We start from the raw sequence: 18,700 nt of genomic DNA on the forward strand, positions 1-18,700 counted from the left end.
AATAATGACGACGTCAAAGTTAGAACAAGCGTCTCTTTCTTGCTCTAGAGGCAATTGATGGGAATTATAAATATAAAAAAAAGACGTAAATTCATCATATGTACGCAAGTTACATATTATAATAAAGTAATTCAATTCAATTTTTCCCAATATGTACTGATTAACGTTTCCACAATTATTTTATTGATGTTTACTCATTTCAATTAGATATTTCCTGTCTTCTAAAATATAGTGAATGTATACATAATGAACTCACATAAAATTCCCATAATCTGCATATAACTATATATAATATAGTATATAATTCTTTTATTAACTTTATTTGGCCATCAGCACATGCGCAGTTTAGGGCCGGTAAGTTTCGCGGTGTAAATCTGGCCAGTTCCTCGACGGTAGTCAAAAGCTTCGTTCGGTACGGGCTGAGCGGATGATCCGTTCGGAATACTTGCCACTTTAATCCGCCGAGTGTTATATGTAAGCATTAAAAAGTAGAAAAGCATGTCGATGTGTCTTTAGAGAATTGACATTAAATTTCCTTCAATAGGTGTATCTGTACGCCTGATTTCTTGTTGAGGGTAAGTACAACCTGTAGCTCCTGACGTTGAGGTTACATGAATGATGCCCCATGAAGTTGCATGACAAATGTCTGTCATTGTATTGTGTTTGATCTTGATGAATCTATTACTTTCTAAACCTTATTAGGTATTTAATTTGTTATCCTAATGAGTGTGCTATTAGGTACCTATTACCTACCTACTTTCCTAATAACAAAAATATAACAATTGGATGATTTTTAAACGATGTAAAAAATGAGAATAGCTTTCGACGGTATGATTTTGTATAATTTTCGCTAATATCTTCGCCAATTTTGTACTGATTTTGATCCATCTTCCAATCTATATAAATGGGCCCATTATTACTTAATGCTTTATTAAACATTGAAGTTGATTATTATATAACAATATATGTACATATGTATATTTTATTCTACGTTGGCAACATTTCCCATAATTAATAGACAATAAAAAATTATTTTATTTGTTTTTGTTGACTATTGTTACTATAAAACAATGAACTATACTTATACATATATGTATACAATTATGCAGTATACGTCACAACTTATATATTTGTAATATTCCAAAGGAGAACATAAGGTTTTTTTCTATATTTATTACCCACCCAAAGACTGAGATAGAATAGTGGAATGGAATTATTCTTATATTCGATATTGAGAAGAACGTCATATCATCAATGTTCAGATTTATCGAATTGAAAATATACCGGATTTGGGACAATATCCTTTTTTTCTTATCCTTAACACAAAACTGACGACGGCTCAAACCTAATATAGCGAGTAGAATAAAATAATCGAGGCTGAAATGACATGACGGTGTTCTTTATTAAAAAAAAAACAAATAGAGCATTAAGTGAATTATTACCAAATTCCACGAAAAATATCCATCCTTGAATTTAACCACATTCTATGGCTATGACGTCATCCAAATGGCGCACGGAATACACGATACAGGAAATGTTTCCTGCATGCAATAATATACATATATACTATGACTATTTAAATTATACGAATATAAATAAAACACAAAATAAATCTTTAATTTAACAGACATAACGTTATTTCAGTTATAACACAAAATTTTTCAAACTTCTATAAAAACTTACTTTAAGGAGGTGGTTCTCAATTCTGTTCTCAATGTTTTATTTATATGTCAGTATAAATATGATCTTAATAAATTAAAAAAATAAACATTATTTTATTATCAGTGTTTTTTCTAGGTCTACAAAACTATATATAATATGACTTATGACTACCATTTCATAACCTAAGTTTATAAAACAATACATTTAAATAAATAATTACCGACTTGTAACTTACCTTTTAATAAAAATAGAAATTATATTACAAGCTTATCATTTATAGTTATTAAATATTTTAATATAACCTACGTGAACATGTTGCAGAAATGTAGGTACCTCCTACCATTTAACCTATTCCAAATAAATAACTCGCATTCAATATTCAAAGGTCATGGTTTTATACCTTCCTGACTATTGACGTCATAATTATTTTTTCGCACAACATATCATTTTTATCACTTTTTTACATATACAGACGGGTATAATCGATGTTAGCGACATTATTTTTAGATACTTAATCAAATTAAAATCTCTGTAGCTTTTGAGTGTCTTAGTAATGCCTTTTCTCTATACCCTGTCCTTTAGCATATTTACTTAAAAAAATTAACAGCAACATGACTGCGTGTACGGTTTATTGATACGATGCGACTGATATTTACCGAGATGGCCCGATCGGGCTTCAGAAAAAAAAATAGCTCGTTTAACCGCTCCATTTAAAAACTAACTATTCCATATTTATAACCCCTGAAGAATAATTTCTTAGTATATTACAGACACTAAAGAAATAATGGTTGAGTGTTCTTGTGAATATTTAGTAATAAATAAGAATCCACGTTCGCCCATTCTACGAATGCAGGTACATACTGTTCTTTTCTTCATCTTTCGCTTCAGTCCTTGCCTACTTAGTGATTCAGATCAATGCAGTCCCTTTAACCACATCGTTTCATAATCCATTTCTAATTCAGTCGTAAAAGTATACCAAGGCGAAAGTCAATGTATAAGCAGAACATAACTGGATCTTAACAGTTCATCGCGTTGTCGTTTCCTGAAAGTATTTGAGACTCCTTCAAAAAGTCGTTTCATTATGTAAATAATAATTATTTACTCTGCTAAAAATGGGTACAGTACATTTTACCAGATTAAATATATGTTAGCTTTAAAGTGTTTCATTTCCTGATTTTTTAGTTTTACTATAAAATTCATTCTTACACTTCGATAGGTGCTTATCTTATTTGAAAGAATTTCTTAACTTTAGATGCAGAAAATATTGTTTATTTTTTTTGTAAACTGTTTATTCTCTAGTTACATAATGTCAGCTTTTTGCTTTTTACTACCAATTTAACACACTTTTTTATATAAAAGGTACCTCATGTTAATACTCGTATGATATAGTCATATAAAATCATGTATAAAATATCCATAACATCCTTTCAGTTGTTTAGTCATAAAACGTAACAAACAGACAGATACACTTTCGAATTTCTAATATTATTATAGAAGGATGGATAGCAATACCCTTAAAAAGTATTTACAAGTAAAACATTCCAACTTTTTTATTAACCTTTTTGTTTTTGTTTGTTATACAGTTCTACATGAACACGGTATAAATTAACCAGAACATAAATTTTATTCAACGATATATTTTTAAATTGAGGGAATATGTTTTAAATACATACATAAAATTAAAAATGATTAATTTGGTAGTGCGAAATTTGATTGATATGTTATTTTGAACATTTGCAAACTTGAGCATATAAATTATATAATGTAAATTAATAATCGTTTTGCGGTTTTGTAGCTGTTAAGAATTAATTTTATTTGCACAAGGCAACAATTTTATTTAATTTATAAAAAAGGATAACGGGTTATCGTCGCTTGTTAATAGAGAGTCGCGTCGAACATATATAACATAGAAATAATCATTAAATTAGAGTCGCTGGGTTTAGAGCGGTTGAGAGGTAACCGGAAATTAACGGTAAGTTCGAAGGAATCCTAGATTCTGAGCAGTCAAGTTAGAACCTTCTCTCGCAATCGACGTAATAAGTAGGTTATTGATTTCAAGAGTAATCAATCTAACACTTGACTTTTTGTATTCATAATTATAATAATTAGTACAGTGCACTAAACAACTGAATGTGATGTTACTATAACTATGTAATATTATGTTATCTGTGCTATAACCAACAAATGAATACCGATTTGTTAAAACAGAATCTTACATAAAATACTAGCTATTACTAGCCGCTTAGTCTGCTATTTTGTGATATAGTTTATCTTTATCTTATTTTACATTAAAATTATTTTTGAAGTGTATTGTGAAAAAGTAAGAAACGGCAAACACGCAGATACATTTTCACATTTCTAATATTACGGTCGACAATATCGTTTATTATGGTAATTGTATATATAATATACAGATTTTTAATTGGATTATGTTCTTTGTTACACAAATTGGAATTCTCCAATCACATTGCGTCGACGCTTTTTACAATCTACTGCATTAAACTCTCTGTTTAGTTAATATATTTATTAGTAATAATATTTTTGTGGAATAAAATAACTATTCTAATTTTTGCCTACTTAAATAGTATGTCCGCCGGATGATAATAAATGAGAATGGATGGTGGTCATAAAAAATTTCATAGAGAAGGTCGATAAACTAATATATGCATATTAGTTTGTAGTATATTATACGTCTTTTACACATATATATTGCACGAAGTATAGCTATGGAAAAATATTATAGGTGTAATCGAACTACAAACAGAATTATGTTCTATATAAATGTATTATTTTAAATTTATTAAAGATTTTTCCTTGTATGACAGAAATTAAAAACATTAAGGAGTCGAAATTCCATCAATATCGTAACGTATACGTCTAATACTATATCCTGTACCGGGGAATGCAGATAATTTGGTAGAGCCTATATATTTGTATAATCGAAGTATTTACAAGTTATTAAATAAAGGTCATACATAAAAATTCATGTAATTAAATATTATAATAATATATAGTGAATATTAGATAAAGTTGTGCATTTATGGAATTTGTTACAAACCCTTTGTTAGTTTGTCGTAATTAAGCTACAGTATTTCCTTATAATGCGCTGAAAGCCAATTTTGTGGCTGTTTAGATCTATTCCGATTTCGACATTATATTTTCAGACCTAAAGATTTATTGCGCCATTTAGAAACTGTTTAAAAAATTTATTGATGGATCATGTCTGTCATTGTAAAATTTTGACAACAATACTTTTGTAAAGACCATTCATAGGACGGCAGATTGCGATGTCTTCGTATAATATATACTTATTCTTACATTTTAGTATTAAAGAATCAGAAAGCTTCCTATTTCAGAAAAGATATACTTACAGTTATATTTGATTTGATAGTTACAAATATTTACTCCACACGTCCATGGTACATAACATATAATAGTAAGTGGAATTAATTATTATAATAATATAACATTTATAAGTTCATAGTCTTATATATGTATACTTACCTTATTTTGTCTAAAATAATCAGTATTTAAAGTAAATAAATTCAATATAGGTACTATTTAGCACCATCGTAATTCACTGATTATGTATTTAAATACCTCTGTAGCTCTAAATGTTCGCGAAGAAAGCATAATAATAGCATTAGCCCCGCCTTATGTACCTTTCAATAGAGTATAAATAAATAAGTATATTCGAATCGATAATGGCTTGCTAATTGATGTACTATCGAGCAAATAAAATGGAAATGGTGTTGAAGCTCCAAAGTGACCACTTATGTGTCGGCACGTATCGGTTTCCGTACTCTATGTTTATACTTATTTCCTTGGCAAGAATTGTGAATTGTTATCAAGATTTTTTTTGGTATAACAACAGCTCGTTATGTTGTACCTAAAATAATATTTTATTATAATAAAAATAGCTTGCTTGAATAGCCAAAGAAAAAGTAAAAATCTGTAAATTACTTTTAATTATTCTGAATCTTCTATTTCAGTTATGGATAATTCTGGAATATGAATTTTATTAATAAAATAGGCTTCAGCCATTAAGCCAGGAGAATATTAATAGGCCATTTTTAATTAAAGGGGAAATTTAATTCGAATAGAAAATATAACCTAAGGAATTAATAACTTTTGCAGGTTATACAGGTGTGGAAGGAAGTGAGTAATAAATAATAAAATAAAATATATTTTTGTTTGTTTGTTTCTCGTCTTTTGTATAAAAAGCTAAAATTAACATTCATTTTAGACCCATGTCGCTCAAAAACAGTAGTCAGATTCAAGAATAATATTATAACTGAATTTCAGATTGTCTTTGATGCCCTTTCCGAGGTGATAACGTTATCCATGCTAATATTATAAACGCTGAAGTATGTCTGTCTATCTGACCTTTTTGTAACTAAAGCGCTAAATTAAATTGCGATGTATACATATATTTTGTTACGATGATTGATATCATTCTTTTATCACAAACGGCAGACGAAGTCTCGTGTAATATATCGTATAAAATTGTTTTCTATTCAAGTAGGAATTTAGCGAATGAATATAATACTCACTGACATTTGAGTACTCTCTTCAGCCTACGTATTTGCCCCTTTCTATAACCCTGAGGCTTTCAATAGGGGCGATGAACAGTACTTTCAGGGGCCATCAAGATGACAATCGCCATTACAGCTATACGATTGTAATAGCAATTGTAATTTGGACCTTATTTTTTGTCATTTTTGTCATTCTATTAAGTGGACTATGATTACTTTGTAAACTATATTAATTCAATTGCAACGCAATTTTCTCTATCATTAATCGCCCATACAAAAATAGAACACATTCTGAGTAGTTGGAAATACATTATAACAGCATAATCTGAAATAAATCAGGATGAATTCTAATTCATGGTTTACACCAAAACTACAAATATTTATATGTCTATTATATTTTATTTCATATTTAAGTCGTAATAAATAATTCCTTTAATGAACGTTCAATAATTTCTTAACAATGAGAACGATAGCGAATGAGATATGTCATTCCACTGGTTTCATTTCTTGGAAATAATTAAAACACCCAAATGTGTTTTTAATAAATATATTACTATAATTAATTGTTCTAAATTAATAATACATGTAATGTTACGTTTCGTCAATAATAAAAGATTCTAACATTTTATTTATTAAAGACAGTACAATTTTTATTATTTCATAAACAATGTCACCAATTGTTAATTGTAAAATAATTTGTAAATATTATTTCTGCAAAAAAAAAATAATTATGTTAATCCTAAGAGGTCAAACAAAAAGAATTTTACTGATTTCTTGGTAAGGAACTGCTTCTAAAGGAAAGAATAAATGTTGCTTAACGAACAAATGAACATAATTTAAATTCACAAAATTCGCTATTACGCCATTTAGATGAATGGTTTATCAGTAATTAATAATTGATTTTCTTTGAGAGTTAAAACCGCTAGTTACTTTGTAATTTGTATACGCTGGTATACCTATCCACAATTGGTATATTAAAGTAACTCGCATTTGTGAAATATTATATTACTGTATCTATACTAATATCATAAATACGAAAGATTCTGTCTGTCTCTTCATAACCTTTTTACAGTTAACAGCAGAACGAAATTTAATGATATTTAAAATTTAAAGACTCGCCTATTTCGTAGCTTAGTAAGCTGTTTTCCAGTTACAGAGTGCACTCTGCCTTTTGCCTATGTATGTTCCCATTAGCCTGTGAAATCACAAAATAAAATGCACGTTAGTCCTCTGGAATAGTAACGCAAAAGTATTATCACAATAGTCTTATGATAACATGATTTCCGTAGTACTATTCGTATATAGTAAAACGTTATCACTTAGGGGAAGTGGATTGTGAGTAATATGGGCTGATGAACCCAATGTACCACGTCAGGTTGACTTCCACGTTTTTCCACCTGGAAACCATCGTGATAAATTAATAATGAATTTGTAACGAAGGCCTAACTGAACTGACTTCATGTTCATCTTATCATATTCTATTTGTGCCGCAGTGTAAACTGTTAGTGCAGGCAAATGCACCAATCCTTTGTCAATAATTAAAATAAATATAAAATAGTGGGCAACAGCTAGTTTACAATAGCACAATGATAGGTAGCTATCTAGTTTTACCAAGCGTAAACTATGGAGAGTGATATATCAGACATGGCCTTGTAACCCAACCCAACGCAATTACGGTTTATAGCCGGCTTTACTTTGGTATAACAATAATTTGTTTTGAAACCAGAAGATTAAAGATACAAGTAATTAAATATCTAAGTAAGTACTTTGCTCATGTCCATAGTATACAGTGGTGTCCTAAGTCATTTCTTATGATGCTATATCTACTTGCCTGTTCTGTAATTTGACACCTTAAATCCAAGACATGTGCGACTTATAAATCTACATATATCTCTATTATTTAATATATAAACATTCTCATTATTAATTAAATTACATTATATTCCGCTAGTTGCTGCCCACTAAATATTATTCTTGATTGATCCGTTAAAACTACAAGTAGTACCTAAGTAATAACATTTAATATTTATACCATTAGTAAGTAATAGTATCTGATATAATTTTCTAGCTGATAGCTGCTTTTACATGCGTAAATATATAGCTCTTAGTAACAAAATATTTTCTTTTTTAAGTAATAAGTTAGTCACAACTTCATCTGCTCTGTTTCAAATAAAAGATAGCCTCTGTTTGTTGTTATGATACTATCTATCTTTATATATATTTATTACCACCCATTCAGTTCTTTAGTCGAGGTTACAAACAACAGAACAAAGAAGTACTTATCTGATCTGTGTAACAAACAGAAAAACAGAGAGACTCACTTCCTAATTTATGATATTACTACCAACTTAATGAGATATTAGTCTCCTATCAATTTGAAAATACAAGTACCTAGGTATATTTTTAATTGCACAATAATAACAGGGATACTATTATAATAGGGACAAATTTAAATTTTTATAGCCTTATTAATACATTAAAGTATCTTATTAGTACTCGTAACTTTTACGGGTGCCCAGTTTTTCATTGTTTAGTAGCCTAAAAGGGAAAGAAAATGTCCGTGAATAAATGAGAAAGGGTATGCTACATTAGTTCGGAGATGTAAAAAGAATGACGGACGAAAAATCGAGGAAACAGATTTAAAGGCGAAAGGGCAATATGAAGGTGTATATAGGGACGATAAGGATACGATTTGCATTAAGAAACCACAAAACGATGGAGGAAAAAAATTATATACATATGTATGTATTTGATTTCACTAAATTTTCTCAGCATATTGGCAATGGGATAACCTGTAAGCAGGATTACTTGTATCATATTTAATGGGAAAACATAAATAACAGAGTCACGGTGTTATTGTTTTATTTCTTTTTTTCGGATTACTCTAATGCTATTGGCCGCAGTTGGTCTTTACAGTTTCACCGCACGATAGGAGGCGAGTGCACATGGCACTTCAAACCCGCGGAAGGACTTATGGAGCGGCTGAAGCCAACTCCAGCCTGACGGATACGACTTTAGTCTGAGGGCATCGTTAGGGATTTGAACCTTGACTGAGACCGTTGTAATTTCGATCCCCATTTGAATTAAACGGGGAATCGATCGGAAGTGTCTCTATTAAAGATTATAAAATAATGTATGTTCCAATCTGTTTTGAATCTCGCTATATCTAACTGCCGGCATCATTACCTAGTAATTTTTTGCATCATTAGTATCCCGTAATTGGTTGTTCAATATGAATAATCTTAGATATGAAAGTAAAAGGTAGAGAATAAAGAAAATATTTCATTCACGTAAAAGCCTTTCATCGTATGACGTCTTTTAAAATATTATATAGGTAGGTATACGTATTTTTATATACTCGTTATAGCTTTTGTATTTATAGGTAAATGCTTTTTTATAAAGCTCGACGAATCGTGGTATACCATTGAAGAAGGGAGATTACATTTACCTACTTACATAGGAATACAAAGAAAATCTGTAATTCATATTTTACATTTTCCGTGACGGTGTTTTGTCTTCAAAATATTAGGAAAATACCGCTTGAAATAAATATGTTATCATCCGAAGACTTCGCAAATGTATTTAATTTTAAACTTATAAATGTTCAATTAGAAAAGAGAATGAAAGCAGCGAGACAACGTTATCATGAGTTAATTCAATCAATATTTTTAATATGTAATATCCTTTTATATAAAAAGTTTATTACTGAGCATGAAAGTATTACAAACAAACATTTATAAATTTCTTCTAAATTCATATTTTAAATATAAATAATGTATTTTGCAACCGCTTAAAACTCCTCTTTTTATGCCTTAATAATTCCGCAATATTTTCGTACTTATATATTTCTAAACAACACAATTAATATCAGAGGAATGAAGTCATTTGGGATTGGACGCTAAGAGTCTTTAGTCAGATTATGCCATGAATAAAACATTTTACTACATACGAGTGGTTATGTACATTATCCAAATATATTTCTTTTTATTAACATAATGTATGTAGGCACACTCCTTAAATTGGTTATTGTAATATATACAATACTTTAAGATCAGGCACAAGAAAAAAATATATTGTTTATTTTCATGTAAATGAATGAATATTGGCATATATTTGCCAATATATGCCAATATTCATTCATTCATTCAATTTAAGGAGTGTGCCTACATACATTATGATAAGGCATTGTTTTAAAAAAATTATATAATTAATTGTATGTTTTTAATTTTAGGTAAGTAGGATAGCAAACAAGCCAGACCTGATGGTAAATGTCACTGGGTGGTGTCAATAGTCGACTATACCTACTATACTTGCAAGAATGGCACTAAGGACTGATGTCCGTAGTGAGAAATATAATCGGAATAATAATCTAAAACAATTTTAGCTTATAGGACAAGTTCCTACTAGGTATTTTTTAGTGCTGATTACGTAACAAGGGTCGCGTCGACCGACCTCCTTGCGGTCACATTGGTCGGATCTCAGGAGACACGTAGCTCAGAATAACTTATACAAAATGGGAATAAAAATAGTTATCTGCAATGTATATATACATCTATAGCATCATAGATAGTACTCCGCCAACTAGTTCAACCTCCCAATTATTAACCTTATAAGTATTTTTTTTATATGTCTACATTAGTTACTTTAAATGAAAAAAACTTATTACTGAGTATTTTTAAGGTATTTTTTAGAGTACTACAAAATCCAGGTACCTTAATAATGATATATTTATATATATGTGTGATTGCTATACCCTTATTATATTATATTTATTTATTTATTTATTTATTTTTTAATTCGGAATTACATCCATATAGTGTTAGTAAAAAACTTATAAAACTATGTTAGTAACTTATAATATACATATACGTAGATAAATTTAATTCATATACCTGTGTCCACGTCCAGAAGCACTATAAATATATATATATATATCGTCGCAGTATGTTATCTACTTCTACTCATCATCTTTAAGATCTATACTTTTTTATCGTTTAATAGAAATATAGTTCGTTAATTATACAATTGAGCATTAGTCTGTTATAATCAACGTTATCGCCCCAAAGTTTGTATTATTATAACACCCAGCAAACTTTCGAGGTAACAGAATTACCTTATATTCAAGGATTATAACGAAGTTTAAACATCGGTAACTCCAGTAATTGGATAGTAATATCAATATTATATTGTAATATTGTGGTAGATTATATCGTTCTACATAACGTAGACACAAATTATACACAATGTATATATTTTCTTCTTCAAATTCTTGCGCGGTACTTTATATGGTATTTTAACTTAATGTAACAACTTTTCTCGTTGCTTACGGAAAAATGTACTATAATTTTAACTATACGAATTATTTACATTTATAATATAATTACATTATTATTAAGTATTGTTGTTAGCTAATTATTTCAACTACATATATATATTTTTAATGTATATTTGATATCTAAGCTATTTTTATTATAACATATTTAAAGAAAATATTATCTCATATTATTTGAATTCGTCACTTCGTCGAGCTTATTGCATAGTATAGGCACGTAGTCTCTATGCATATTAAATAAGTTGAAATAGCGTTTTTCCTTTGGCAATTTGAAAGTCTAAGATTATACATTAATGATTCAGAAATCAATTAATTTGTCCCGGTTGTATGATGAAAGAATTGAAAATTTTCGCCTAAATTACGAAATTCATTTTGGCTACCAAACTTAAAAAACATTATATAATAAATAAAAAAAAATAATTAAAAAATTAATTATTTACAAGATTATATTTACAGGATACATACATATAAAATTACCTATTTTTTTATATATCAAATGAACCGAAGGATAATCCTTCGGTTCATTTGATATATGCGATATGCGACTAAAATAATCGCAAAGTAAAAATTTGAAATGTCTTTTTCGCTTAATTTGGTTTTAAAGTGTACGATATTAAAACTTCTGTACTATTTAAAACTCTAGTTTTGGTAAATCCTGAGATTGTTGTCTTTACAAGACATACTAGTGGTATAAAAAAACGAAGCTAAATACAGTAAGAACCAGAAGCTCTGTAACTTTCAATTAGTGTAAATGAAAATGCTTCTTCTTATTTTATATATAATCTCTGTAGACAACTAAGTACCCACGTAATACGCTTTTATGAAGCCTATGACCTCGTTTATAATATGATATTAATTATATTTCCGTTTAAAAAGATAAAGTAATAAAAAATACTATTTTTGAGACTTTTTGTATTGTTTCCATAAAGGTAAGGTAAAGGCCTATAAAATGTTTACGTTCATTTTTATTTTCTGCGAACCTCTTCACACAGTAAATGTATTCTCGAAATAAAACGCCAAGATATTTGTGTTATTGGAATGACAAATAAGGTGCTCCTGGTGGTAAGTAAAACCGTTGGCTACATATATACTTGTATATATATATATGATGACTACCACAGACATCACTTCACATATCATGTGGCGCCGGCAGCACTAATCATGCTACCATGATACCACTAAGGAGGACTAAGATGTTATGCCTACTAATTTAACAGTTTTACTGCTGTATCTCACCAGACGTAACACTGAAATAGGGAGACAGAGGGTATCTCTGTTTCACTCAATCAGACGCAGACGATATTGTATAAAGCCTAGCTTTTGTAAATATACTTCATTTATATAAAGTAAAACTCGCACTAATGAAGAGTTTTCAATAAATATTGAATACATACACGTAACATTAGGAATATAAGGAGTTAATTTAATTAAAATTTTCAATTAATATATAAATAATGGCTTGTTAACAAAAAATACTGCCTTCTCCACATTCGAACATTATTTTGTCAATACTCTGCTTCTATACTTCCGGTACTACTCGGTCGACAATTACTTTATTTATGGCCTCTATATGAAGATACCATTTATATGTATTATTATTATTCAAGTAAATAACAGTGATTGTATCAGTAATAAATTTAAGTATTTTACTATAAAGAATACTACATGTATTGTTGTCATCATGTTTGTGAGGAGAAATAAATAAATCATATTATTATTAAATCAATAATAAATTAATACGTAATTTTATTTACACTTATGTTTATATATACTAACTTCGTATCAGATTTCCTAAGACTAACAGAAATAGCATCTCCTGTTATTTAAGTAAATGACCTGCACCAAATTAGTAGTTAGCTAGCAGATATCCTTAAAAGAATTACGGAAACTGAATCATTAATAGCTCTTTATCCTATGGGAGTACTAAGGCCAATTTATTGTACGTTCCTAGAGACTAGACGTCTAGGGAGTACTATAAATCTAAGCCTTAATCCTACTCAGTAATATACTATTTTTCTTTGTCTCCTGTCTTACCTTGAAGGTTAATTCTTGAACTTTGTCTTTTCTTGTTATTATTAAGCCGGTTGATACAACTGTAGCCACATTTTTTTGATGGATGGAGTTGTTGAGACATCAGAAAGTAAGAAACAAAGAAAAACAATCTTTCTTCATCGGGATATTAATAAGGATTAGTGTGTTATAATAAATCTAAAAGGTATATGTTCAAAATCAAATACTTAGTAATAGTAGTATAAAAGTAATTTAATATTTTAAATGCATTTAATGAGAAAAAATAAAATCTACGAATTGAAATTATGTCTTAACATAAACTAGAATATGTTATGAACCTATTCGGTTAAATGTTTTAAATATTAAAATGATCCAATTACTATAATTATTATTTTTAAAATGAAAACGTTGGGCAAGAAATTAATACAGAGATCAAAAAGACAACATTGACCTTTTACAATAGCTATCGAAATCAGTTTAAAATTAGCGAAACTATCTCTTTTACAATACATACATTAAAAAAAAAACTAAGTCGTTTGAAAGCGATCCTTGTAGAAGTTAGCTAACTGAATTGTCCTTGTCTACCTACATTTATGTATAGGCTTCTTTTACCTTTTTGTTTCGTGTAACATCATTTAGAACTATCTTTACAGGTATCGACCGATGTTTAGAGATGATAAACTTGTCACCATCGGGTTATAGGAACGTTGATGATGGCGAGCGGCCGATGAATACTAAGAAAATATATTCTCGCAGACCCTGGTACGCTCTGCCGGTAGACCCATCTGATTTAGTTCCGAGACACCAGGACAATTCAGGTATTGTATTATTTCGTAACCAAATCAACATATATTCGTTAAAACTAAGATTTATTAACTTAGATTCTATTATTTCTGTTTGCAATGGACAAGGTTTACTTTCGTATTTAGTCCCATATCAATTTTATCGATAGTTTTTTTTTTTGTGAAATATAATGTAACAGGAGAATATAAAAATGTGATATAAAAATATAAAATATCAGTACAAGTTTGACGCATACCTAGAGTAACAGGCCGCTAAAAAAGTAACTTTTATAATAAACTTTTCAAGTTCGCACATTTTACTTTTTACTTTCTAGATACTGTTACGCCATACACGGTATCTATCATTCATAGTATCTAGAAAGTAAATATGTATGTATGTATGTAGATTTAAAGTACCTCCTTTTTACATCTTGCTATCACTTATGTCATTGTACTTCGTAATACCGTTCTCCTAATATTTACCCTACACAATCAGTAATTTTGTTTGTATTTACATTCTGACACTCTTTTAATTGATATTCTAATTAGCTTGTGTATGTACGTGATTTAATGACTGATGATTTTTTTCAGCATACGATATTGACTACAACGGACAAGAGGAACAGTATTATGATCCTAATCAAGATTATGTGGATCCAGTGACATCAAGGCACGCAAATCTAGTAGAACAGTTGGAATCGTCGCCGCCCAATTCCAGGTTGGAACAAGGGCCAACCGTTGGGTCCGTTTCTGAGTCCTCTATCGGAAATGCTATCAATTTAAGAGGTAAGCCTTCATTATATATAGTTATGTAGATAAAAATACACACACACATTCATTTAGAACATTCCTTTTAGGTATTACATTGGGATTTCTGGTTATAAGATCACTGATTACACTTGAAACATATCTTATAAAGCATATGATTGACAGACGACTTTGTGCTGTCTACGTCGGCAACAGTACTTTTAAATGCTAGAATTTATTAATTCCGAACTACTATTTAGACAAATGGAACAATTCTAATTATTGAACATTGAAATGGAGTACATTTACTAGAAAGCAGTCGTTTCCGATTTCCTTTGAAATATTTTCAGAAATTCAATAATTATAATACTCTTTTAAAGATCTGTAACTTTGTGAATTATCTATTAATTAACAAAATTATATAAACACACTCAACGTTACAACAAAACATTGTGTTATCATTCAATATGCAAAATAAGCAATTACCCGTACTTTAGACAGCTTCTAACCTAATAGAATATAACATCAGACATCAATTACATCGTCCACCTTGGTAAGGAATAATAGATTTACATTAATACGGGTTGGTCTCTATAATCTGATACTGTAGGTCGGGCCACAATTTACAATTTACTACTATAATAATAATGATTTTCCTGTTAATATTTCTAAAATTATTCAGTACAAATACTTACTACATTTTATTATACTTTATAAGAATTCTTATATTAGATAAAATATAAGTACAATTACTGAGAAGAAAGGGGTCACAATAAATATATTTTAACTGTAGCTTTAAATGAAATTGTTTAAGATTTAAATTAAATTGATATCTTCAATTATATGTAACTATTTTATTTGTTTATTGTAGAATGAATTTGATTTACTTCTAATAAACTAAAGCGATTGAAATTCCCTCATTAAATTTTATTTGATATGCAAATGAAGAAATAGATAGGAAATATGCCCGACTATCATTATTATGTATAATGTCGTCTTTGTATGTGTCAAGCGGATTGAATTAAACATTTTTGATTTTCCTTACACTCTATGTATATATACAATGGAAGTAGGTCATGCAGTATTATGAATAAGAGAGTGATTTATTTTTCTACCATAGTGGTGACTTGACTTGACCTTAAAAAGCACCCTGGTTGTAGAGAAAAATTTTAGTAGTTAAATCCATAATCAGAGTGGGCGCGTAGAGGTTAGTCGATGGCGAGCGCACAATCTCGAAAGATATGTATTATGTCAAACAAAAAATTACTCAGAACACTCAAGAGTCTACGAAGTCTAATATTAATAACACATCAGGGATAACAAAATATAAGTATTTTAATCCTCAAAAAATACCTTTACAGTTACATAATCTTTGCATACATTGCTCTTTGATATTAAAAAAATCGAAGTCGACAGAGTTTAAACACGTAATTTATACTACAGAAGGATTTTATCATTGTTTACTTCGTAGCGTATTTATCAATGAATCTCTTTTCTTTCATTCAGTAACAGTGCACTAATGAAGTTGTTAAAGTAGAGTTGGTAATTTATATACGATTCTATATCTTTTTACACGGTAAATTTCTGAAGACCTTTTCTTTATTATTTAAAATATAAAGTATCCTATTATTAAATAACCGTTTCGTTTACTGCTTGGATACCTTGGAGTGTAGTATAAACGGGATCGATAAACTATAAGTAGTTGTTTTACGATCCATTACACTTTACTGTGTTAAAACAATGCTCTTACTCAGACCTCTCTAGTAATCAATGCTTTAACGTAGGTTTTTAGGTAGGTAGAGCTTTTAGCGCTTATGATATAGACATATCAGTATAAACACAGACATATAATATACACCTTGAGATATTTTTGAAATAAATCAAATAAACATGAGAATATAACTTACGAAATGATCGTAAAGTTATACTCTCACCTTTATATTGTTTATAGTCTAGCTATAATTTTTATCACTATAAATTGATTATAATATGTGAAAAAAATGTACAGGAATAACACGGGCGTAAACCGTAATGATTACAGAAAATATTGATATAATTACAGAAACTGAAATACTTGCTATACGTTACATAAATTTGCCGAATTAGGAATGTAGATATTTCATTATTGATCGATCATTATCTAATATTCTTTATAATTATTCATTAATTTAATTATTTATATACTTTACTAATATTGTCCCAAATAAGAAATATACATAAAAATACTCTCATAGGATTGATATATAATTTCAATGTTTGTTTTAGAAGTGGCACTTGTTGCATTGGGTGGTGCGAGCGCTGCTCTAGTATTGCTGATCGTGATGGCGGGCGTATTTGTGGCACGCAGGCGTAAGAACAGTCCATCTCCTGCGCCATCCCCACCCATACTTGTGTATCCTCCCCATGATATTGCTGGACCATGCTATATGTAAGTATATTTATTAACAATTAATTTATATCGATTAATAGTCTTATAAAATTAATAGTCTCTGTCATGCTTTTTTTAGGCTGTTAATTGTTGTTGTATGGAATTCTCTTGGAAAAATGGAAATAGAAATTTTTATTTTTGAAGCTAGAACAATAAAACGTTTTATTTGGTTAGATTACTAAATACTTTGTCATTATTTGGTGAAGGTCATTATTTTACGCGGACGAAGTCGCGGATACAACTAGTAGTCTTATAAAAATGTCATGATTCTATTATTAATTTTTTTAATTATATAAATATTTTAGATTGGTTTCAAATTCTGTACAGAATTTTGAGTCGAATGTGTTATAGGATATGATGATAATGATAACATTATCATTATCCCATTATCAGTGAGTTGTTAAAAAAATATTTATTGAAACTGATTTAAAAAAGTTTTACTAATCACACTGTTTAGAAAATTTAATTGTTGCGATTACAAACTGTACGGTTATCTTGAACTTTTAAAGTAAGAAACAGGAAATTGTGGTCTTCATAGAGAATAATTATTTTAATTAACGTTTATAAAAATAATATCTACATATATAGAGAAAATGTAGATTTCCGCCGAGTATCGAATTAATTTCATTGGCTTTAAAAGAAAACTTTTTTATTATTTGTGGATTTTTTAAGAAGAAAACGAATAAATTCAATGTATATGTTTGTTATTATTATCAGCAAATCATTTGGCTTTGACATAAGAAAAATTAAAGTCACCATAGTAAAATTACTGCTATTTGTAGTGAGCGTTTCGGTAGGCGCTGCACCTTTTACATTTTATGTGTGTAAGATTAGTTGCAGTTCGTTATTCAGTAATTAACTGAACACAGGCGTATAATCCAATGTTCATTGGCGCTAATATATTTTAATATTCGCGTTCCGATTTCCGTAAAAAGGTCAACGGGGTTCCGTAAAGTAGCACGTGGGTGTTTTGCAAAAACCGTGTATTTGATAATGGTCTCTAATTAACTTAATGATATAAATTTAAATTACCTTTAATTGTATAATTAAGGGTATTTAGAGACGAATATAAACTTGTAAGAGCTTCATTTTGAATTTATTATTTTGTTAAATGTTATTTAGATGGAATAGTGGTGTTCATTTTTTAAACACAACATATTGTATTAGCACAATAAATTAATGGAAACGGCATGGAAAGTACTTA

At 29.2% G+C, this 18,700-nt stretch overlaps 1 protein-coding gene across 2 annotated transcripts in view; it reads left to right on the top strand.

Moving 5' to 3' along the window:
- The first annotated feature begins 397 nt into the window (after positions 1-397).
- Positions 398-18,700, top strand: part of LOC131847219 (synaptotagmin-15-like) — a 53,105-nt gene continuing 34,802 nt past the window's right edge. The window contains exons 1-4 of one of the 2 annotated variants that reach the window (XM_059196712.1): positions 398-474; positions 14,193-14,357; positions 14,913-15,107; positions 17,334-17,496. In XM_059196712.1, coding sequence (XP_059052695.1) covers positions 14,213-14,357; positions 14,913-15,107; positions 17,334-17,496 — 503 coding nt within the window. In that variant the 5' untranslated portion in view covers positions 398-474; positions 14,193-14,212. Of the gene's footprint in view, positions 576-14,192; positions 14,358-14,912; positions 15,108-17,333; positions 17,497-18,700 lie in introns of both variants that reach the window. The other variant, XM_059196711.1, reaches the window with a different exon arrangement.

The sequence above is a fragment of the Achroia grisella genome, unplaced genomic scaffold (genome assembly GCF_030625045.1).
Source record: "Achroia grisella isolate CSIRO2021 unplaced genomic scaffold, CSIRO_AGI_Agris_v1 utg516, whole genome shotgun sequence".
Classification (NCBI taxonomy): domain Eukaryota; kingdom Metazoa; phylum Arthropoda; class Insecta; order Lepidoptera; family Pyralidae; genus Achroia; species Achroia grisella.